This window comes from Falco punctatus, assembly GCF_963210335.1.
Source record: "Falco punctatus genome assembly, chromosome: 6".
In the NCBI taxonomy this organism is placed as follows: domain Eukaryota; kingdom Metazoa; phylum Chordata; class Aves; order Falconiformes; family Falconidae; genus Falco; species Falco punctatus.
Genome location: NC_137585.1, coordinates 75,961,041 through 75,985,979, shown reverse-complemented (window position 1 = coordinate 75,985,979; position 24,939 = coordinate 75,961,041). Strand labels below are relative to the sequence as shown.

The window sequence follows — 24,939 nt, the reverse complement described above, 5'->3', positions numbered from 1 at the left end:
TTGGCCATAACTTGTGCTTTTGTTTTCCCTCTTAGATGTCAAGCTGGACTTTCCATGGCCTCAGGGTGAACTAACCAAGGTCCTTGGGCTGCCTCCAAGCAGATTCAGAGGGTGTCAGGGAATCTGTCCTAGTGCCTTTTCACTGTATGTTCTGTAGGTTCAGAGAGGGATTTGAATGTCCAGTCCCAAATCTTCTATGAGCAGTGAAAGCATTGTCCTGTTACCGTTTGCCGCGTTGTGTTTCACCACGTTTACTTTGGTGGGCAGAGCAGGGAACTTTTAAATTTTGCAAATCGAAGTAATGCTTTCTTACCTTAAACAGAATTCAGAGGAAAGCTATAAATACTGTATTTCAAACATTGTTCATGTCCTTTATACCTAGCAGGCATCATCATGGTGTCCAAGAATAGTTCCTAGTGGTGGGTGTTTGGGGTTTGTCCTTGCCATCAATGGAAGATTAGTTGCCTTCAGATTTTAGTGCTCCTTTTCTCTCTCAGTGGAGCTGAGTTCAGAGAGAAGAACTTGCAGCCAAATAATTTTTCTCACACCACCCGTGTCGCTGTGATAAAAGAGTAATGGAGAAGGCTATTTGTAGTATATTTCAAGGACGTAATCTGGCAAATACACAAAACACTAATTAATTAAAATGTTTGAAAGTTTTGTTTGCTTCACAAGCACTGATCAGATCCTGTTTTGTAAGATCTTCTAGGGGAGATGAATCAACAAAAAATGTTTGAAAAATGCTGGAAAGGAAACTAAGCCTTTAGAAAATCTACTGAAAAAAAACCCTCAACAAAACAGAATAAGCTATCAGATCTTCATTTAATACTCTAAGATATTTGGGCAATAAATTTCTCTGTTAAATACATTCTGCCCTTCTTCATATGTAATATATAACTATTACTATATATTTTTATATTTATATATATATTAGATATAATTTAACTATTAAAATATTCTTAATTGCTCTAACTACTTTAGAGAATTATTGTTTTATTATTAGTTTCAGAGCAGTCAAAGTAGGCTGCTTGCACATGCAGGTGTCTGTCCCAAAGCTCTCCCTCTTGCCTGGTGTTGCTGGCATGAGTCCAGCAGTGAACAATGAAAGGTTTTCAGAGAGGTGGGGATGGTCAGGAGGAGCTGTGCTGTGACAGTAGTGGCAGAAGGGACTCTGAAGGGGTAGCTAGAAAAGGAGCGCAGCGCACAGGTTAGTAATAACATTCAAGCACTTCATTAATACCTCATCAAAATCTCAGCATAAAAATTTTGGTTGCTGTTCTGGAAATACATAAATAAATGAATGGAATATTATGGAAAAATGGAGTAACATGGGAAAGGCAGGTCTAGAAAACAGTAAGAGGCCAGGATAATGGACTTTATTTGTATTTTGTATGAAAAGGACATGATAATGATCAGATTTTCTGAAAAGAAGAAAGAAAATTTGGGGAACAGATCTCTCTAGGAATCTAGGAGTTAAATGCAGAAAGAATCATAGAAGCAGTCAAGGGGAATTTACACCACTTGCTGTAGGCGTCAAAGGTAAATGCATCTGCAGAGCATGGGCCTCTGGTGGCACCTTCAGTAGACCGTGGTTGGGTGCTCTTGTGTAGCGATGTCTGTTGCTACTGCTGCTTCCCACTGCAGATGGAGGGAGCGGGGGGAACCCAGCGTCCAGAGGCAAGGGCTCACAAGTAGGTCTCTAAAATGACTGATATAAAAGTTTGGAGGTCAGTTCTATAGACTTACTCCATAGTGGACTTGTAGACTTACTTCATAGTCTGCGCTAGATGTTAGGGCAAGAATTGTGAAAAAAATGAGCTAGATATCTCATGGAGGGAAACAGAGCATTGCTAGTCATTAATGCTAAACTCTTTAAATGAGTCATATGGCTTTCTCCTATCCTCAATTGTACTACTGTTAGTTTTCTGAGAAATTTCTCTGCATCATGCCAGCATTTTTCTGCCTCTGGGTCTTTCACACCAACATCTGGGCCCAGACAAGCTCCTGATTCAGTGAATGTTTAACCCTTTCTTCTATCCCCAGTTCTTCCTCAATGTTAAATCTGGTTTTCAAATGTTTTACTTCAAGGAATGTCTTCCCAGTATGCCGAGCTGTCAGGAGTTTACATCAGCAAGTATCTACCACTCCAGCGAATTTACTCAGTGGAGGAGAATCACCGTCCTTTTACCACAGAAGACTTGGTGAGCATTTCTTTCTTTTTTTTTTTATTTTTTTGAGAGTGCAGATAATTCATCTAGTTTTAAATTGCTGTGACAAAGATCAAATCCTCTGTAGATCATACTTATGCTTGTGGGTGGGGCGCCAGGGTATCTGAGCTGAACCTGTTGCAGATATTTAACATAAAATGCCTTCCTTACATAACAGAAGAGTGAAATGATGGTGAAGTCACCAGAAGCTATTGTTTAGGATTGTTTTTAATACATACTGTGACTCTTCTAATAAGGTTCAGACCCTTTCAAAAACAGTGGTGCTTGTCTGTAAATGCCCTACTGGAGGAAGGCTTTATTTGGATTGTTAATTTTTATTTTGCACATTCCTTATTGTTTACATCTTCAGACCAAAGCCTTGTATAAACAATAACTAATGATTCATTTCTGGGAATTTTTTACCTCTTGTTTCTTTTTATAGCATTTCTTCAAAAATAACATCCTCTTCTGCAAAAAACAGCAACAAAAATTATCAGAAAGCACTACCCTATTCATATTATTTTAATCAAACTTGTTTTGTGTGCCCTAACATTTTTATTTAACTAGGTCATTTCTTCCATTATTTATTTTAAAAGCTTCATTATAACGTACAAATGAAAAGTTGTCATATATCTCAATAATCTTCAGGGCTTCCTTCGTTTGAGAATTAAATAATTCCAATTAGATTTACACTTTGCTTATGTTTGACCTGAATCCATCACAGCAATTGCAATGAGAGCTTGCTCAGATTAAGTTATCATTGTATTTCCCTGTCCTTCATCATTTTTCTGTGCTCTCCACGGCCTCAACACAACCTATTTCTACCAGCCACCCCACTTCATTCAACACGCTGGCCATTTTTACTGTACAGCCAATACTCAGAATTTCCTATTTCCAGGCAAAACATCAGGGGCAAGTATTGAATCCTTAAAGTATATCAGGTTAGATAATACCAAATGGCTCAAGTAAGCCTATAAATAACTGCTTTGCAGTTAGACTATAATGTACTAAATCTTACATGCCGTTATATGCCACCAGCTGTAAAATCTATGGTTTATTTAGGCACTTAGGAGTTTAAAAACTGTCTACAATTTTGCAGGTTATACTCTAAGAGTAGGCTGTTATCTTAAAATTTATTTATGAGATATATACTGTACTTAAAATTATTATTATACACTGTATAGTTGATGATAATACCAATGTTGTGGGCCTTTTTTTCTTTAGGATCTAGTAATTTTCCTCAGCATATGAGGTGACAGAAGCAAATAATTCCATTTTAATTTAGGATACTGTGGGGAGAAATTATGATGAAATAATAGCTGGGTTCCTGTTTTATGCTGCACACAAATCATAACTATTTCACACTCTATCTTGTATCTGAAGGGATTCCTGTTTGTTAGCAGGGTTTTGTTTGTAATTAAGGTACGAATTACCACTGAACATTACTTTGCTCTTCATAAAGCACATGTTCAGTATGACTGTGTTGTGCTGTGCTGTAATCGGGGTGAAGAGGAAGGATGGCTGCATGTTCCCCACCAAAAGCAATCTGGCACACCAGACACATCTCAGCCGCTTTCCCTCTTTTTTCCCCTCCTTTTCACTGGCAACAAGCAGACCAAGGGCACAGTTGCTCCTTTGGGTTGAGATTGGGAGGGGATGTTTTTTGGTATTTGTAAAGCGCCATTACTAACTGAGGGCAAGTTTCTGCCTTTACAAACCTGGAGGTTACTGGTGAACATTTGACATGGAGAGCTCCTCTGCCAGTCTGGCCACACAGAGGGCATAATCCCGGGGGCCTGGTAGCAAATATTCACCGCAGGGCTCTTCTTCAGGGTGTCCTCCCCCCTTGTCCTCTCCCTTCCCCACCCGTGCCCCCCTGCAACAACCATCCATGGGCAAAAATTTGGTGATGGCTGGGAAGAACAGTGCAGAGGGGGAGAGCCAGGTCATCTGCCTTCCCAATGGTTCAGCCCCACAAGACAAGGGCTGCCAAATACACAGCCTGCGCTGTGCTTACTGCTCAGGGAAATAAACCACCTAAATAAGGATTCAGGACTGAGGACTGAAGTCTCATTAGCCTTGCTCTGGCCCTTGGTAGCCTCGACATGCCTTCACACCCCTGTGCAGCCCTGCTATGATTGCCAGGGCTTTTATTCCAGCGTGCACTCGTCTTTGCTGAGGGTCTGCACCCTGGGTGCACAGGTAGTCTCCGGCTGCAGTGCTGTGCTCATGCAGCCAGGATGTTGTTAAAAACAGCACCTATTTCTCCTGTAAAACTTTCTGGGCATGCTGGTATTTCTGCACATCTGTAGATGTTCTGCATCTGGCAAGCATGGGTTTACAAGGTCCCCGTGTTATCTGAGATTTGAGGTGTTAGGAGGTCTGCTGCAACAGTGAGACTTGTACTGGAGAAATGAAATATATGCACCTGCTCACTGAAATTGTATTGTACTTGAACTGAACATTTCTAACACTGATGAAAATTAATTTCAGTTTTATGGGAGGCATTTACATATGAACAGGCCTTAATGAGATACAAGCAGCTGTCAGTTGCTGACTTCATAAACAAATCAACACCTAATGACTGAATGAGAGTTTCAGGATAATTGGGTAAATGTAATTACGGTAACTCAGAAGGTAGCAAATACAATTTTATCAGCTACAAATTTGCATTAGATCATTAGGGGTTTTAATATCAGGAGAGAAGACAATGATTTTATTTTAACCCACATATCAGAAAAAGTCTATAACAGAAAGAACATTATTTCACTCACAATACATCTGGGACATGATTTTCTTGTGCTTATGTAAAATGTCACACAACAACAGTGACTTTTATTTGACATCAGCCTAACTTAGATATTTCATCAGAAAGCCAGATTGCCTTCCAGTAGCATAAAAAAAAAGAAAAAAAAAAAACCAGCAACCAATAAAAATAAACCCAAACCCCAACGAACAAACCTGGGAAGACATGTGAGGAACTAGGGTAGTTTATTTTGGTTGTAATAAAATGCTTTCTTAACTCCTCAATACTGTACTTCCCGTTTGAATAGGTGTCCAAATGGTGACTGTCAAAAAAACTGATATTTTATCACTGAGAATGCAGCTGACACTCATCTCCTTATTCTCTTTTCTCAGTTAACATGGCTTTTTTAAAATGCTGATGAGCATTTTTAACAGCATAATCCTGTTAAGCCACTGTTACCTCGAGGTGCAAGAGCAGCCTTGGAAAGCTTTCAAAACCAGTGAGCGGGACCAGCCTTTCGGCCACGTTGCTTTTGCAGTTGTGAATTCAGCTTAACGCACACTATCCCATGCCCAGAAAGGGATCTGAGTCTGTGAGAGCTGTTGTGGCCCACAGCCGTGTGACAGCAGCCCCACATTCCATGGGTTGCCAATGACCACCTGGCTGGGTGGGAAGGTGAGGGCAGCCCCTCATCCCGCAGCATCTCGGGGGCCATGGGATTGCCGCAGCCACAAAGCTGTCCTGGAGCAGAGCTTTCTCTGTCTCAAGCTAAAAATAACCCACATCCGCTAAGATGTTGCTCCCCAGGGACAGTCCCCAGCTGCCCAGCCAATGCACACACCTCCTTTTCAGCTGCATGTTCATCTCCAGGCGGCAACGCAACTCCTCCCTTAAATGAGGGAAACAAGTCTCCTGCCATCACTGCATTCATCTGGGGAAGCCTCTAAGAAACAAGGGGAGCTGAGCTCAGCCTTAGCTTGACGTGCAGCCAACATCTGAGACCCGAGGAGGAAGGCAGAGCCGCTCCAGCGGCGCGTGACCCTGTGCTCTGTGCCTGGTGGGGTGGCCAGCCCGGCAGCGGGAGCGGGACACTGAACCTGCCCAGGGAAACATTTTGCTGAGGCGAAACCCAGGCGAGCCCCAGCACAGGCTGTCAGCTACTAAGCCTGCCAGCCTCCATGCCTGCTGCCTCCATGCTGCCGGCCTCTGTGCTGCCAGCGTCTGTGCCTGCTGGCCTCTGTGTTGGCAGCCTCCATGCTGCCGGCCTCTGTTGTCCTCTGTGCCTGCTGGCCTCCATGCTGCTGGCCTCCGTGCTGCTGGCCTCTGTGCTGCCAGCCTTTGCCAGCCTCCATGCCTGCCAGTGCAGGCCCAGCCCAGGGAACAGCCCCGCAGCAGTGCTGCACAGGGGTCTTCTCCGTGGGGTTTCAGCTGTGGTGCTGCCCTGGGCACAGAGGTGTGCGTCGTTATTACCCGTGGGTGGGCTCTCCCCGCTGTTTGCGTAGGGTGGGTGTGAGGGGTGCCCCAAACCCCACCGCGATGAACCCCCACAGCCACCCTGCAGGGATGTTTGCGCCTGGCAGAGGCCAGCGAGCGGCTGAGGAAATGCCACCAATGCCACACCAAGCAGCATGGGGAACTGCATCCAGGCAGCACCGCCACTTGTTGGGCACCACAAGACTTCCATGGGATGGCAAAATTGCCCCTCTGTCACTGTGAATCCCCCCCTCCCACCCCCCAATTTGTGTAGATACCCCTGGGCTGCAGTCACACACCCCACCTCTACCCACATGCCTTCCCTACCAAAAACCGGAGAGGCCTGGCCGCAAGGCATGCCCTCCTGTCACCTGGGCAGACAACATGACACGACTTTATTGTGCTGGGAGGTCATGGCTGGGGGCGCGTTGCCTGCTCTAAAACCTTTCTTTGGTTTCAGTATTGTTATTTTGCTCAGCCCACATGAGAGTTAACACCAGGTGTTAGCAGTCCCTCCGGAGCACACAGCCTCTCTGGGATCTCTGCGGTGCTGTTGATGTTCTGTAGCGAACATGAACGCCACCACCAACCTGACAAGCTGACTTCAGAGCACTTCAAAAATAAACAGTAAATAATCGTGGTGAATATGGACCGTCCGTTGTGCCTATGCAAGCTTAGGAGGTCCTTCATGTGCAGATTACTGGCATTGTGCACTTTTAATGGATAATTCATAGCTCTTTTAATGTAACCCATCAATACGTTGTATCCTGAGGGAGTATTTAATCAGCAGATCTGCCCCCACAGATTAGCTCTGCGTGCTGTAAAAATGATTACAGTATTTGCAATATCAAGCAGATATTTAAAACAAACAGGGGTCATTCCAATTAAAAATCAAGCCTTTGGGCAGCTTCACTTGTTTGCTAAAGAAATTCAAAATTGGTGTTTTAAAAATTTCTCCAAACGTGTACTAAACTAATCTTTGTGTCCTTATAACATGACATGCTCAGCTGTACTGTTCATTGTGGCTGCACAGCCCTCCTTTATCCACTTCTCTACTTCCATACATGTGAGCAGGTGGCTCAGGCACCTTTATAATATTCACTTTAATAGGTCTTACTCTACATAAATTTTTGGGGGTAGGAGGAAGGGCTCTTTGTCTTGAATTGTAGTAACAGCATTACATCCTGTGCCATCATAACATAGCCGTACAGCTCAGAAACGGGCTAGGAAAGAAACTCCTACTTCTTGTAGGAACCTCCTGCTTCTCATCCACAGCCTGTCTAGTCAGCCCTTGGCCAGGCATAGGCCTGTCCCATTTTAAAGTCTGGTTTTTAATTCTCCACAGTCAAACTTGCCTTCCCTGTCCATCCCCTACATAGCTTTGCAACCCAGCCTCAGCACCCACGTTGCCCCCACCCACCCCTTTTTTCCCAGATGCATCACGCAGCCAGCACAGCCCCTTTTGCTGCATGAAAATGAATGATTTCCCGTCTTTGTTTCACTTCACACGCAACATATTTATCTTAATCTCATTCTGGCACAAGCATAGATTGGAGTATCCCTGCGCCTACCAGCTGGGAGCTGCCTCTAGCCAGTGCCTGTAACCTGTTGGATGTGCGCAGGTTGGCAGGGCAGGTTGGAAAGGCTCAACAGTGACAAAAAATTCCTCTTCTCATTATTCAATCTGTTCTCCAGCCTTGATTTTTGAGGGTGGTGGATATGAGGCTGGGGTTGGCTAGCAGGAGTCACTCAGCATGGAAAATGACAGTGTTGCACTGGACAATCTCTAGAGGACCAACACCAAGCACTTTTTAATACATATGTTACCTGACCCCACTATAATAAAGAAAATAAAGCTGTTGAAGAGAAAAAATTTAACTCGAAAGGAGAAACTAGAGCAAGGTATTCTGCTTGAAGAATATTAGAAATACCCAGAGCTTAGTTTTATATATATATATATAAAAATATAAATATATTACATATAATGTATGAATTATTTTTTTAATATTAATGTATTCAAAATACATGTATGAATGTATGAATTAAACATTGGGTGTTACAGATTTTGTTCCAGTAGTTGGCCAAGAGTGAGCTATTAACCATGGGGAAAAAAAACAGGTGCTATGAAACAGGATCTTTGTTAAAAACTTGTGATTGCAATGTCACCAGTAGTATGTGAGTAAAATCTAGTTTAGAATCATCCTGACAAAAAAAAAATTCTATAGCCAATAAAAAACAGTTAATTAGTGTTGAAGGAAATAGCCAGTATTCAAAGAGGAGAAATGCTTACACTCAAGAACTTTAATTTAATAGTTGTTTTTAATTATAAATATCAGAAGAAACCTTTTTACACAACTTATATCCTGTTAATTGTGAGCAAAAATGTAATTAAAGTAGTGTCCTAGATCCACCTTTCTGGTTTTGCAACCTGTGACCCTTGCAGAGTGGCACTCAATAAAAATCTGATAATATTCATTGATAGGTTTATCTTAAAATAATGCACAAAACGCCCTGTAACACATCTGCAGCCTTCCTCAGAAATGTCATTAATGATGGAAAGGCCCTTATAGAGCCCTGTCCATCATCTAAAAAGGTCAATTCCAAAATCTGCCTTTGGTTGTGCCAGTCTTTGGAGACTGAGCTGTGATTGTGATAACACCTTACTTTATTTTTTTATAGTTGCATCTTTTTTCCTACAGTTCTGTAAAGAATTGCAAATAAAAGTGTTGTTATTGGTTTTAAGGTCCAGCGCCACACGTTTCCGCTGGAGTCAGTGCTACTACACAGCCCAAGATGAATGGGCCTTAGACAACATCTACATCGGACAGCAGTGCCCAAACATGTGCAGCGGACATGGCTGGTGTGACCACGGCGTTTGCAGGTATAAAGCATTTGCCAGTTCCACTTAACAATGGTCTCCTGCTACTTCAGGTATCCTATTATTTTGCTTCCCCACCCCGCACCCTGCTCCGTTGTTCTTATTTTTAGATTAAGCACTAACAAATAAAAGCCATGGGGGGCGGTATTAGACTACTCAAGCAACATTAACAACCAGTTGCTCCACACCTCTCTGTCCAAGAACCCATACCCTTGGTAGATCCAGGCATCAGAATAGCTTTCAGTGGCACAGGGCTGTCCTGCCGCAGGTGTCCTTGTGACCCCTCTAGCCCTTCCCACAAGGACCGCAAGGATCAGCTCAGTGCTGGAGCTGTTTTGCTGGGGATCAGAAGGATGCCAGGGACCAGCTCAGCACTGCCTGACAGCCTTTGTCAGACTGGGTGCAATACCAAGGGTACAGACTATAGATTTAAACTTTCTGGACACCACAGGGTTTTTTTAGAAACTTCTTTAAGCTTTTTAATTTTTTTAATATATATTCTTATTGTGTATTAATTATTCATTTTATTTTTATTTAAAATTTTAAATATAAATTATTATAAGATGAATAAATATAATACATTGTATTCATTTTATAAAACAAATTATAAAACCAGATTTATATAAATTACTATGTTAAAGTAATTGTATTATTTATTATTTAGCTTTTTAGAGTTTTTTAGCTTTTTTCCGTTATACAGTTACTCAAGTTTGTTTCCAGGATCCAAAATTCCAATCCTAGAATGTTTTTTTTATTTCACATCTCATTTTTAAAGGACAGTGCACCACCTTAAGTAATTACCAGTGCCAAATAAAGTCTTTAAAAGCTTGTTACATTTACACTTCCTTGCAGGTGTGACTTGGGGTTTCGGGGTACTGAATGTCAGCCTGAAAATCCCCTTCCTTCGACTGTCATGTCTGATTTCGAGAACACAGACAGCCTGAAGACAGAGTGGCAGGAAATTATTGGGGGAGAGATCGTCAAGCCTGAAGAAGGCTGTGGGGTCATCTCCTCTGGCTCCTCACTGTACTTCAACAAGGTACTAACGAGGGATGGGAGGCTGAGAAAGGCACATACTGTAGGTTTGAATGGAGCGTGATGCGGTTGTGTGGCAAAGAAAAGGAAGGTGGCAGAAAGCTGCATGCAGTATGAGAAGTGCCTTAAACAGCACAGCTGTGCTCTGCAGGTGAAGAACAAAGCAATCAAAAGAAGTAGGGAAAGACACGCATAATGTATTCAAGAAATATCAGCTGTAGTGGAAGGAAGTAAATTGTCAGTGCGCTGGGAAGTGTATACATTCATACTGTCTTAATTGTGCATTTTCTGCTTTAAGACTTAAGACTGCTTTAAGACTTTCTCAGCTTCCAGCAGCTCCCATTTGTTTTTTCTGTACTGTTGTGGGAAAGGGATGGAGAAAGGTTTGCTTTCCAGGGGACAGGCAGCTTAATCGGAGGTCACAGGACCAACAACCTGTGAAAAAACTACGCCGCCAGACTTTAAGGAAGTGGTTAGCCTGTAGGAGCATACTCTTTTGTATAACTTGGATGCTTTGCAGACAAAAATAATAGAGCAGGAAAGAGAGATAGGGAATTCTGCTAACTAATAACAATTATAACTAAAATAAAAAAAGATCTTTATGACCAGATGTAAGATTACGGGTTGTAATCACAGATTTATTTTTTATTGTTGCTCCTCGAGTCTAGTACTGGATTTTGTTCTTAATTGAAAGGAATAGTATAAACGCAGCTATGTGCTTCTCTTCTAAAGGTTTGATCAAACTGCCACCGCTGTCATGAAAGCCAGATTAGTCCCAGAAGAATAACCCAATATGCAACGCTGTATAATTGTGTGTTGTTCACCTCATTACAAAAATCTAACCCATCAAATAATTTTCGGCACTCCTATGTAGTCTCACATCCAGCTCCCCTGGAAATGCAGCTCTGTGCTGAAAATTTCATAATAAACCAATCAGTATAACTAGCTAATTGTGATAATTGGATTTTTTATATAATTGTCTTCTCTGTTAGATGTTTTTCCTTCTGGCTCAGTTCCTTATGCCAAGTTTCTCATAAGTAGTTTGCTAAATTAGAATTAACCTGCTATGATCTTTCTTCTGATTTTTGCTAAGGAGGAGTGAAAAACTCATTTAGAAATTCCTGGCTTCTTTCTATTGATCTCTAAGGGTTAGGTTATCATTCATTTCTTGAGTAGTAGCAGTCTATGTGGCATCAACAGAAGGTGGTTTATTTCACTTCTTTTTAGATCTTTTTCAAGTCATATAGTGGCCATGCTGGTAGGTAATAAAAAATTATTTTTATAGTTGCCCAACAGTTGTGTATTGTTTTGGGAGCTCATATTCACAGGCTCAATTTCTTTTCATTTGCTCAAATAGCCACTTTTTATTTGAATGTCTAATATTTACTGCCATAATCAAGTACTGCTACCGGAATTAATGTTGGCTTTGTTCTGCCAACCCTCTATCTTTTGTTTTACAACTTATTTGAATCAATTGTAGGTGTGTTCAGAATACAGAGCTCTTTCAGTTAGCCCCTGCAATTCCTGTGAGGTTTTATGTCACTCGTGCCCTTTCTCAATTAACCTGGTTCTGTGGTTAACCCTTTGGCAGGCAGAGCTGCTGTGGGGTGTAGATACGGAAAACCCACCTGGAATAGTTTTACAGCCAGAGTTTGATCCACGGCAGGTCAATACTTTGGGTACCCACAGCCAACTGGGATACACCTACCCGTGGGGCAGCAAGGGCGTTTGCATCTTTATTATCAATGGTTTGATTTGATGATGATAATTTCAAATTCTTATGGATCTCCAAATGAAGCTGTGAAAGCAAACTACCAAAAGATTATCAGTGTCACTTTGGCCAGTATTAGCCACATGGGGCTGCACCCAAAACTCAGCCCATCTCACTCTCACAGCACCACCCAGGAAAGCTTTGCTCCTAGGGGTAAACCACCAAATAAACCAAAACAGCAGGCATAATTCAAGATCAAATCAATATGACTGTATCCTAAACGAGTTTTCCAAGGGTCAAAGGATTCTTCATGGGTTTTAGTTTTCATCAGTGGTGCAAGCTAACCAAGTTTCAAAAACACAAGCATTCAGCTTCCAGAAATTAGTCTAGGAGTGTGACGTGGCCTGTTTGGTGGGGTCTGCAAATGAGCTATGGACTCAGCCTGCAACATCAGCAAAGTAAAATGTTCTGAGAAAGCAAGCAAGTAGTATTTATCTGTGCTGTTTACCCTGAACTAGGTAGAAAGGGGAAAGAGGTGGTGAGTGGAACAGGATTAAAATTCATATATCATCTTATTAAAACCCACAGATGATATTTTAAATCTCAGCCCATAAATCTTGTTACTTACGTCCAGCAAGATCACGTCACTTGCTTATCTCAGATTTGTCTGGAAATTTGTCAGAAGGGTCATGAATGTACAAGTGAGCCAGAGAAAACCATAAATATTACTTAAAACATAGGCATCATTTTATAACTTAGCCATGTTTTCCTTTTAGGTACCTTTTTGTGCTCGGAGATGGACAGGAACCCATGATTTTTAGGGAATTAGAAATACTAGGCGTGTTGCCAGTTCTGATCCATTTTGGGGAGCAGTGCCAGGTTGCAGCTACTTTTAATGAATGCCGAAGTATGATCCCTGCAGCCTCCCTCCAGCTGCACATATTTGGCTTTGCCCTACCTATAAAAGCTTGCGGTGGCACAACGCTGTGTCGCTGCAGGGCTGTGCCAGGCATGGGGCATGGGGGTCACCTCTGTGGGAACCTCTGTCCTGCCTCAGCATGGGCAGCTTCATATCACATAGGTTGCTGATATGCAAACCCACAAGCTCAGCCTCAAGCACCAGGGCACAGGGGAAGAGGGGAACAGGCTAATTCCAGTTACAATAAAAGGCTTTTAAAACTTAAAGCTTTTTTTTAGCTGAATATACTCTGCCTTCCTTTGCCAACATGCAGAGAGTGACCATGTTGACCACAGCATAGACACCCAAGAGCTGTTTCCTGCTAGAATTCAAAAACATCCTTGGAAAAGCTGTTCGTTATAATTTATGAGGCTCTTTTTTTCTCTTTTTTCTCTTTTTTTTCTCTTAATTTCACTTAATGCTTAGGTAAACCTGAAACCAAATCCAGAGGTTGTAGTTGAAAGACTCCTGATTTACAACACTTGCTAGGAAAAAGCCTTAGTTTTGCATAGGAACAAGTCCTACTCAGGCGAGGCATGAAAAGAAAATGCCACTCCCTTGTTCTGCTGTAGGAGATGGGCTTCAAGCAACCGGCATTATAGGGGCTGTAATTTCAGATGATTGGGTAACCCTACACAGTACAAGATTTGACTGGGGAAATGAGACTGCAGAAATGTCCTTTTACTGCTTTATGATTAAAAAGCTGAATACTTAAAAATTTACCCCTGGTTGACTCAGGATACCCAGCATCTGCTTTTTGTCTTCTGAAGGTACCTGGGGCCTTGAAAGAATGAGATGAATCAGCTGTGTGGAAATTGTGCTGTGAAGTTGCATTGTGTGTTGAAATATAATAATAAAAATTCTTGTGGCATCACAACATGGTCATTAAGACATAAAGAATGGCCAAGCAGAATCATTGTGTGAAAGGCAAAAACATTCCATGTTAACACAGAATTCAGTGTCCTCCGTGTTGTGCAGTTTTCTGTGCAATATTCATCTCTGTTGGACTTCAAATAATGTCTATTCATAGTGAAAGTGATATATATAATATTATTATTGTCTCTCTGTTCTTTATATTGTAGGCTGGAAAAAGACAGTTGGTAAGCTGGGATTTGGATACGACCTGGGTGGATTTTGTCCAGTTTTACATCCAGATAGGAGGAGACAGTTCTTCATGCAATAAACCGGACAGCAGAGAAGAAGGTGTGCTGCTGCAGTACAGCAATAACGGCGGTATCAACTGGCAGCTACTAGCAGAAATGTATTTCTCTGATTTCAGCAAACCCAGGTATAATTTTGCTCTAAATTAAATCTGTACTGCATCAGCTTTTAAAAAAACACCTATTTCTCAATTTATGAAAACATGAGTAACAATTTCAAGTTATAACGTTTAAAAGCTGTCATTATATGGAAACTTTTCCAGGCTGCCAAAGTAAACTACTACTGTCACTAGGATGGAAAAATCTAATGAAAGTGGGCCTTAAAAATAATGAAGTAAAATAGAAAGTTTCCAGTCACTCACCTCCCATGTGAAACATGACTGAAATGCTAATATCTGCAAAACATTAGTAAGCAAGTACAGAACTTACCCAAAAGAGGTATAGAAATCTGCTATTTCCTCTGTCTCTCGTCTCAGATCTAATGAACATCTATAAATGTCACATACAACAAAAACTCTTTTAAAGAAGTATTGAAGGAGGAGACTAAATTATGTTCAGCATTTCAAATTTGCTGTAAGAGAGCCTGTCAGTGAAAATTTAAATTGAGTTTGTCCACATAAGTATTAATATGATTTCTATTATCTATAGTTCACATCTTTCTAGATGTAAATGATTTTATCTTCCCATCTTGTCATTTTGCATTGCAATGAACAAAGTTTTCAGAAGGACTTCCGTAACTCAGCAAACTGTCCTTTTCTAAAGGTGATGTAGACACTTGGAAATACAAAATCATTTCACTTTGTTTAGGATAGGGTAGAACAGAACAGAATAGAATAGAATATTTCAGTTGGAGGCGACCTACAGCAATCATCTAGTCCAGCTGCCTGACCAGTTCAGGGCTGACCAAAAGATAAATCATGTTACTATGGACATTGTCCAAATGCCTCTTCAACACTGACAGGCTTGGGGCATCAACCACCTCCCCAGGAACCCTGTCCCAGGGTTTGGCCACCCTCTCAGTAAAGAAATGCTTCCTATTGTCCAGCCTAAACTTCACCTGATGCAGCTTTGAACCATTCCCGTGGATCCCAGGGAGAAGCACTCAGCACCTCCCACTCCACTTTCCCTCCTCAGGAAGCTGTAGAGAGCAATGAGGTCACCTCTCAACCTCCTTTTCTCCAAACTAGACAAGCCCAAAGTCCTTAGCTGCTCCTCACTGGACATGCTTTCCAGCCCTTTCACCAGGTTTGTTGCTCTCCTCTAATGTATTCCAGGATCTTCTGAAATTGTGGGGCCCAGAAATGCACACAGTACTCAAGGCGAGGCCGCACCAATGCTGAATGCAGTGGGATAATCACCACTTTTGACCAGCTGGTTATGCTGTGTTTGATGCACCCCAGGATGTGGTTTGTCCTCTTGGCTGCCAGGGCACACTGCACTGCTGAATTGTACTGAGCCTGCTGTTGACCAGCACCCCCACATCCCTTTCTGTAGAGCTGCTCTTCCAACCGCTCCTCTCCCAATTTATTCTTGCACCTGGCATTACTCCATCCTAAGTGCAGAATCCAACATCTGGACTTGTTAAATTCCATCCCATCAATCGCAGGCCAATGTTCCAAACTGTCTAGATCCCTCTGTAAGGACTCTTGTCCCTCAAAAGAGTCAACAGCACCTCCTAGTTTGGTATCGTCAGCAAATTTGCTAACGGTGCATTCAACTGCTGCATCCAGATCATTGATAAATATATTGAACAGGACTGCCCCTAGAATTGAACCCTGAGGAACATCACTGGTGACCAGTCACCAGCCAGATGTAGCCCCATTCACCACAACACTTTGAGCTTTGCCCTTCAGCCAGTTCTTCACCCAGCACACCATGAACCCACTCATCCCACAGCTGGACAATTTGTCAATAAGGATGTTAAAATCCAGAAAAAAACACCTTCCCTTCATCCACAGGGCAGGTGGTCTAACCTCTACTTCGTCAAAATTACAGGACACATCGAACGAAGAAGCTACATACTGAAACCTTCATCACTGGACTATCCAATACATTGTTTTTAGACAAAACATTTGCCCTTCTGAGTAACCAAGAGTGATGGTCCTTACTGAATATTGATTTGCATAGTTATTTTTCTGGTGCTTCAAAAGTGGTCCAGATCTTACTTTCCAAATCCTTATTTTCCAACATGTGCATCTAGGAATCCTCTGGAAAAGAAGGTTCCTTGTAGCCCTAAACAATTTCTTCACATCTCTCTGTCTTAACCAGCAAGCGAAGCAGGGTCCGTGGTACAAAATAACATGTGATATAGAGAAAGAGTGCTGGAAGGAATAGATGTATAAATGCATAGATGTGAGATGTCTGAAATAGGACTGAACAAGTAACTGATTATTGTACTTTTTAATGTAGGTGTGATTTAGGTATGAAACTTCAGCTTTTACTTAATGTCATTTTCGTAAAGTGTTTCCTAAGCTGAGCATAAAGCAAACTGAGAAGACCTTAAGTTCTTTTATGAAGATCCATATAGGAAGGCTGAAATATTTTTATCCACAACAGAAAACTCTGCTACATAATCTGTTGCACTGTAAGAGAAGGATGTTTTTGTCTACAAATAGGACCACCCAGCAGAAGACAATGAGAAATTATTTTTGCCAGCATATTTCACTGTTACTTGCTGGCACCAGAAGAATGTTAAGACTTGCTGAACATGAATCAGCTGAACAGTTTAATTGAAAGCTGAAGAGTTCAAATCAGTTCCTTATTGTGGTAGTCAATATAGTAATAAAGAGTAAAAAATAGCCATTGTCTTAAAGAGCTTATATTCTCGACAGACAAGAAGGACAAAGAAAGCTTCTTGGTATGCAGTGTTATAAATAGGTATCCAGATACATAGAAGATTTCTGAGGACTTCTACATGTAAGATAGATATGGGCTTTCCAGCCTCTTTACCCTGTTCAGTGGTATTTCTCCCATTTCTCTACAAACTGTGCTCACTAAAGTTCTGCTGAATTTCTGTTTTTCAGGTTTGTCTATCTTGAGCTGCCAGCTGCAGCCAAGACACCTTGCACCAGGTTTCGCTGGTGGCAGCCCGTGTTTTCAGGAGAAGGATATGATCAGTGGGCCATCGATGACATCATCATTTTGTCAGAGAAGCAGAAGCACATCATTCCCGTTGTTAATCCCACTTTACCCCAGGTAATAAGCAAGAGTAGGCTGTGGGCATCCGCATGAAACAGGAACCATCCTCTCTGTTAGTAGACTTTTCTTTGAATATAACTGTCTTTGAAAACATTTAGTGTATTTAAAGAAACAGCTCTAGTGTTCGCAGCTGTGTCTGTCTGTGTGAGAATAACCTGGGCCTTATCACAGAACCATCAGGCTCCTAATCTTTGTGACAGAGGATGTAATCATGTACCTCCTCAAAAAGTCAAGAAAGACATTTTGGAAATCACAATTTTTTGAAAATGACAGAAAATACAGCTTGCAAAATATGAAAGCTGATCATTTTGGGAATTATTCTGGAGTCACACTTCAAGGTGATAGTATTTGTTGCTTTCCTTTTCATTTCTAACAGAACTTTTATGAAAAGCCAGCATTTGATTACCCTATGAACCAGCTGAGCGTATGGTTAATGTTGGCCAATGAAGGGATGACCAAAAATGAAAGTTTCTGCTCTGCCACCCCCTCTGCCATGCTCTTTGGTAAATCAGATGGAGACCGGTTTGCAGTGACTCGAGATTTAACTCTGAAGCCTGGATACGTTCTGCAGTTCAAGGTATTCCTTAAACAAAAATCCCTGCAGAATATCAGTAAAACTGCCTTTAGACAATACTTGCAAGATGTCAGTGGGGCCACAGTTCAAAAAAAGGTGATAAATTATACCACTGTGTAAAAAGATGTGAAGAGCACAAGTATGAATTCGTACAGCATAAAATATCATGCTGCTTTCTAGAAGGACAGCCAAAACCTTGGTGCAGGAGAGCTTTTACCCCTCTGGAGAAGTTTTAAAGCTTGTTCTTCAACACATTTCAGAAGTGGGCTGAAGTGACTGTCACTATATTTGTATCAGTACTAGGAAATGGTACTGCACTGTCAAGGGAAAAAAGGATTTATCCCATCTGGGGCTCTGTGACTACAGAAGCTGCCATGTAGTTTGTGTATATTTTTTTTATTTAAAACTATTTAAGGACTTACAAGCTGCTCTGTGCTCCAGTGTCGATTTTTCATATCATTTACTTTTATTGTGTCAACAAATATGGGCTCCAATTATCATTTTCTTTTTTAAACGGCTTACAAAAATTTCGGTGGTCTGACAGTACATCAGAATATGGGCTCCAAAGAGAGTGTATTTGCTTTGACAAGCACTTGTTTCTGAACCCTAATCAAAATTTTATTGAGTTTATAATGAAATCCCATTGGTGAATTCTGGAGGTTGGTTGCAATGCAATTTTAATGAGCTCACCACAAATACATGGTCCTTACATAATTGGTGGATACAGACACTGAATAATTTACAAGTGGAATTATTAAAGAGATCAGATGTTTACAGGCAGCTTTTCAAATATAATTCCCACAGTTCTATAAATAGGAAAGTTAGTTAGAAATAATGGGATTTGTAAAATAATCTCATTTCATCTGAAAGTTATGCTAATGAAATGCTATACAAACTGAGGGATTGCAGTACAGTTTCTGAGTCAGTATTGCTTGTAGTTTAAACTGTCTAAAATCCAAAAATACTTCAATATATAAGTACCATTTAGCCTGGAAAAGATGCTATTTGCCTTTTTACCACTTGCCTCTACTTCAGTGACTAAGTCTCCATTTTGCAGGTTTGATGATCAACAGCATTTCAAAAATCGTTTAATCTAAAAAAGCAATACTTAAAAATATTTCATACACCTTTCATCACTGAAACACTTGGCAATGTAAATATACAAAATATATATTATATTTTAATTTATATTTATGTAACTATATATATGTTTACAATATATATAAAATAAATATACAAAACATAAACAACGTATCAGAGAACAGTGAGTTCTTCTTTATAAAGTCTATTATTGAAGGCCTGAATTTATACTCCTCTCTTTTTTGGAAAGCTTTTAAACTGGCCTGCACATAAATGTGTCAGTCCTATTTGCATGCTTTAATTTTAAACATATGGTTAAATGGTTTCCTAAGTTTGTCAAATTTCCATTTTAAATAGCTGCCTGGAATCATTTTGCATTGATAAACTCAAAGGCGGTAATTGTCAAAATTATTTCATTTTACATGAATGATTTTTGGTTTACATTTTACATTCTACAGCTCCAGTAGAATTTCTGCAATAAAATAATGAAAACTAATATTTTTCTGATAGCTTGAAAAATGAAACTGAAAACTTCAGCATTTGATTTTTGTCTTGGTTACATTCTCATTTCACATTTTAGTATGCTTTTTTCTACTTCATGCAATTTTGTCATATTCTGGGGACCCAAACTGTAGCATCAACTCCCCATCATCATTCCTGCGAGGCCAGTGACTAGGCTGTGGTCAGGGCTTGCAGCCCAAGGCAGGGGGGACCTGTGAGTCAAGCTGATCCTCTGGGCACATTGGGTGGACTGCAGATGGGACGGGTGTCCAAGGATACAGCTCTTCCCATTCCTGGGCATGTAGGTGCCTGCACAGAGTTTGCTGTTTGTGGCCTGCTATGCGCCAGGACATTTGAAAAGTTCTTTGCACATTTTGGTGTGCTAAACCCAGCAATTTTAATGAAGGGAATAATGGGAATTTTTACTGAGAAATGTCATATATGTGTAGGAAACAGACTCCAGGCATCACTGCCAGCAGGGTTCAAAGCAAGTATTCAGAGCACTAAGCCTCCCAAACTGAAAAGTCAAAGGTGGTTTGCAGCCAATAAACCAATAACAGCACAGGTTTCTTCAGTTTGTATCTCATGTTCTGCTTTTTTGCAGCTGAACATTGGGTGCACCAACCAATACAGCAGCTCTGCTCCTGTTCTGCTTCAGTACTCACACGATGCTGGGCTATTCTGGTCACTGGTGAAGGAGGGCTGCTACCCTGCATCTCCAGGCACAAAAGGATGCGAGGGAAGCTCCCGGGAGCTGAGCGAGCCAACTGTGTATCACACAGGAGACTTTGAGGACTGGACAAGAATTACTATTGTTATCCCCAGGTCACTTGCAGCCAGGTACTGTAAACCAGTGATGCCAGTGTGAATTACCTGCCTCTTTTTTGATGCTACGTTAGGAAAAAATTGCAAGCTGTGAGTAAAAGTGGTGTTAAAAATCCAAAACAGGGAGAAGCCTTCTATTTTAAAGGTGTCAGAATGGTCTATAAAATTAAATTGCAAAGCAACAAGGAACGCAGAACATTTTAATTTGACATCAGTCTCTTCATTGTGGTGCTGTCTGTCTTTACACGTATCGGTTAGGTCAGAGGCACCATCAAGAGAGTGGTAAGTCGTTTGAAACAAATAAGCCATTTGAACAGGATTAATTTTACAGTTACCACTGGGCAAAGAAACCCTAGAAGTGTATTTGAGCTACCGTGTAATGTTCTGTGTCATTGAAGGTGGCCATGACAGCCAAAGTCAAAGGAGGGAGGAATGACAGGTGCGCTCATCTGCGAGCACCATGTCAGCATCAGGTTAATACAGATGAGAAAACAGCAGACAGTGGAAGACGCAAATAAGCCTTGAAATCAGGAGACTTTTCTCAATCTTATTTGGATTTGGCTGAAGTTCCTCACTCCCCTTGTTTGCTGTCTTACGCCATCAGTAAACCACCCTGGTCTGATTTGCTGCCTGCACAGAGCACTGCCAGGGCAGCTGGCAGCCAGTCCCTGAGCCCCTGGCCATCACCCTGTTGCCTCCTGCCTCTCTCCCCGCAGGCAGCTTCTCTAGTGCTGCCCCTGGGCTTCAGCCCCATCCTCCTGCTGCAGGCTTCTCATCCTCAAGCACAAATGTTGAGTATGCGGCACAGAGTGTGTGGCGTACTGTGTAGCAGGGGAGCCAGTGCCTTTGCCGCAAGGAGTTGAAATAGCAGCATGTACCATAACAAGTTTGTCTTTTCTTCAGTAATTAGCCAATAAAAGCAGGTGCCAAATTGCACAGATCTGACACCAGCTGATTTGATTTACCCAAAACAAGCAGTGCAGAATCAATAGCAGCAATCTGTTTGGCATTATGTTCAGTAATGTGATCAGGAATAAGAGGCTTATGCTAATACATTAAAAATGTAAGTATTGCAAGTACGATGAGGGTCTCGGCATGTTGGAAACTAAATTCATTGTGGGTCACTTTGGAAATCATGGTTCCTGGGTTATCCAGAGAGCATCCCATTTCGTCAGTTGGTACAGAGCACTAGCACAATGACCACCTACCTACCAAAACCCAGTGCACAGCAGAAAAAAAGCAAAAGGTTGATTATATTTTAGGCTGAGTAGCAAGGAGGATCGTAGTTAATCCATTGGATTGGCTATGAGATTTTAAATCTGTTCCCCTCTCTGGAGCTCCCATAGAATCATTCAGCTAAAAGTTAAAGACTGACAATTAATAATAAAAAAAATTTTTTTTCAACAAATTTCCTATGCAGCGGGTCACCTGGAGTAACTTAGTGTAGGCTCACCAAACCTCTGGAGCAGTTTCAGTTATACAAGTTAAGGATTAGATCACTCTTTTCCGGGAATTTCATGTTGTCATCCAAGAACAAAAACTTAGTATTTCTGTCCACATGTAGGACATCGGGGAAGTTTAGATTGGATATTAGGAAAAATTTCTTCACAGAAAGGGTGGTGAAGCATTGGAACAGGCTGCCCAGGGAGGTGGTGGAATCACCATCCCTGGAGGTATTTAAAAAACACGTAGATGCGGTACTTAGGGACATGGTTTAGTGATGGACTTGACAATCCTGGGTTAACGCTTGGACTTGGTGATCTTAAAGGTCTTTTCCAACCTGAATGATGATATGATTCTATGATATTTGCCATTATTTTCAGAAAGAGGATTATTTTTCTCATATCCAAATTATTTGAAAGTTTTTTACTCAAAATTACACAGTCCCATAACAAACTCTGCATCACTGCCATTACTGAGTTCCTTTCCTAAGTACTGTAAGAAAGGGAGTTCTGAGATTTTAATATGTAATTAGCAGTTCAAGTCGAACTGAGTAGTGAAAGGCATCTTCGGACTCACATGTAATCTTTCACTGCTGTTGATAAAACCATGTATCCATTCTTTGCATCACAATGGTGGATTGGGCCAGAGAAATAGAGGAAGTTAAAATACATTTAAAAAATCTGGAAAAAAGATCATTAAGTAAAACTGCACAAAATGTAGGATGTCAGAAATCTTTTCCAGGCATCCATTCACATCTTATTTGCAAATAGTTAATTTAGGAAAAGGTCCTTTTAATCTTAACCATGTAGCAGTAGATAGTGAAGCAGGCAATAGTAACACTGTGTCCTTCGCTGTTGTTTCTCTGCAGTAAGACTCGATTCCGCTGGATCCAGGAGAGCAGCTCCCACAAGAGTGTGCCTCCTTTTGGCTTAGACGGCGTTTACATTTCTGAGCCTTGCCCCAACTACTGCAATGGTCACGGGGACTGTGTCTCAGGGGTCTGCTTCTGTGACCTGGGCTACACAGGTAAGACAGCCCTTTTCAGGTGGGATTCCAGTAAGCATTGGCTGAGTTAAAGCTGTAAATTTAGCATCTTGTTTTTCCACTCCAGTATTCCATAAAAATATACAATGACATAAATTTCATGGGCTGCCAGCAAGAATCTTTTCATTTTGTTTAATAAAATTCAGCACAGGCAAAACAGAGCAGCTGAAGGCAGTGGACACTGGTGATATTTCTGGCAACCACAATCTTTGAACATCACCATCTGTATGAATGGGAAGGGACTAGCAATAAAAGAGAAAACAAAATAAAATGCTATAAACTAAAAAGTCTGCTTAAAAGCCTTTGGATCATCTTCAAAAGAATTGCTGCTGTTTTTGAGTCCCCTGGCCATCAGATGGCATGGGACCAGGAGCGAACATATGTTCTGACAGGCCCTTCTGCGGAAAATTCTGCTCACTTGTGGTTTCAGGGGCTTTTATGCTGAAATACAGAAAAAAAAAACCCTCAACAAACCCCCCAAAAAACAGTTAAAAAAACCAGTGATTGACGCAACCAGTTGCACACTGTACTCTTTTCAACCCTCTATACCAACAAAGCAATAAACTAACATCTTTTCTTCAATTTGTTTTAAAATGAAATAAAAGGTATTTTTCTGTTTATATAAAATGCCTTATCAACATAAAGTGTGGCTGCTTTTCACCTAGTGAAGTAAATGATCTTAGAGTTTAGAGGAAGAGGGCTTATTCTGCTTACAAAAATTTGTGAAGTGGGTTTAAAAAGGTACAATCCTATTGTCAGGGCATTTTCTTAGAAAATCCTGGTACTTTCTCATATCTGGATGCAACAGAACCATCTGCCAACGTACTGCATCTGACCTTTACCCTCTTCAGCACAGTTTCACCAAAGCGTCTCCCGTATTTTCTTTTTTTTTCTTGAAGCATCGCATGGAACCTGTGTGTCTAACGTGCCTAATCACAGTGAGATGTTCGACAGGTTTGAGAGGAAGCTAAGCCCTCTCTGGTACAAGATAACAGGAGGTCAGGTTGGGACAGGCTGTGGAGTGCTCAGCGATGGAAGAGCTCTGTACTTCAATGGACCTGGCAAAAGGGAGGCAAGAACTGTTCCACTGGACACCACAAATATCAGGTGAATCCTCAGTGCTGCTCCCAACAATTCTCTGTGTATTCATGTTGTCTCCTCTTCACTATTACAAGTGTAGATGTGAGAAGGTGGGAAATGTTTTTATGGTTTGCAACCTGTACAAGAAATCTTAAAGACAGAGAAATTACTTTTTTGTTCATTCTGGTGTACTATTACCTTTTCTTGAGAGAGAATACTTAGGTTAGAAACAGCTTAGGCTGGAATAGCGGCATAAAAAAAAATGAACTCTTTATCATCTGAGAAGATGGTTTACATTGTATTCTAGATGGATGGGCAGAAGGCAGTCTTAAGACTGCATAAGACCTATGACTGCCCACAGCTGGACAGAAAAACTCCCTGACTGTGTTGGATTGCAGGCATGGCAATGGCATAGCAGCGAGCTGTTGTTTACTTGCCAGATGTGAATTAGTCCAATTATCAGAAGTAACAAAAAGGAATGTGAATTGTTTCTGTGTAGCCAGGAGGTTAACAAGCCTTCACCTCTCTCCCTGCTACCACAGAATCCCGCTCCACTGGTAGCAATTACCCTTTTTCTCTCAAATTGTCTAATTGATTCATGTAATCAAGATAACCAAAGGGTTGTTAATTATAACCATTATTTAGCCTGCAGTTTGCTACTGCTTTGTCCAGTCTCATGAGGGATCATGCACCTGAAACCTTGCCCACCCTACAATTATATCAGTTAGCTTAATAAAAGATATTTCTCCTGACAGAGGCTGCTCCAAGAGTAATGCCATGATTTGCTGCATTACTTAATTTGTGGGATCACTCAGCAAAGATTGGCCAGAAGTTACTGCTACCCTTCTCCAGCTCTGGCAAGTGGTGCTCCTCAGGGCAGTGTGGGTGCTGTGGGTTTGGGGACATCCTCAGCTGCTCCCCATCACTGAGCGGCACAGCACCAGCTGCCTTTCCTCTGCCCCCTGCATCTCTGATAAATATGTTGATTAATTATATAGTCATGTAAACTACTTAATAATTAAATTC

General features: G+C 41.3%; 1 protein-coding gene across 2 annotated transcripts in view; it reads left to right on the top strand.

Annotated features, from left to right (window-relative positions):
- RELN (reelin) overlaps positions 1 to 24,939 on the top strand; it is a 321,986-nt gene that overhangs the window by 233,737 nt on the left and 63,310 nt on the right. For both annotated transcript variants that reach the window (XM_080391905.1, XM_080391904.1), the window contains 9 exons: positions 2,089 to 2,201; positions 9,170 to 9,307; positions 10,157 to 10,343; positions 14,091 to 14,296; positions 17,192 to 17,363; positions 17,743 to 17,943; positions 20,126 to 20,361; positions 22,658 to 22,815; positions 23,733 to 23,940. In XM_080391905.1, coding sequence (XP_080248031.1) covers positions 2,089 to 2,201; positions 9,170 to 9,307; positions 10,157 to 10,343; positions 14,091 to 14,296; positions 17,192 to 17,363; positions 17,743 to 17,943; positions 20,126 to 20,361; positions 22,658 to 22,815; positions 23,733 to 23,940 — 1,619 coding nt within the window. The remainder of the gene's footprint in view (positions 1 to 2,088; positions 2,202 to 9,169; positions 9,308 to 10,156; positions 10,344 to 14,090; positions 14,297 to 17,191; positions 17,364 to 17,742; positions 17,944 to 20,125; positions 20,362 to 22,657; positions 22,816 to 23,732; positions 23,941 to 24,939) is intronic.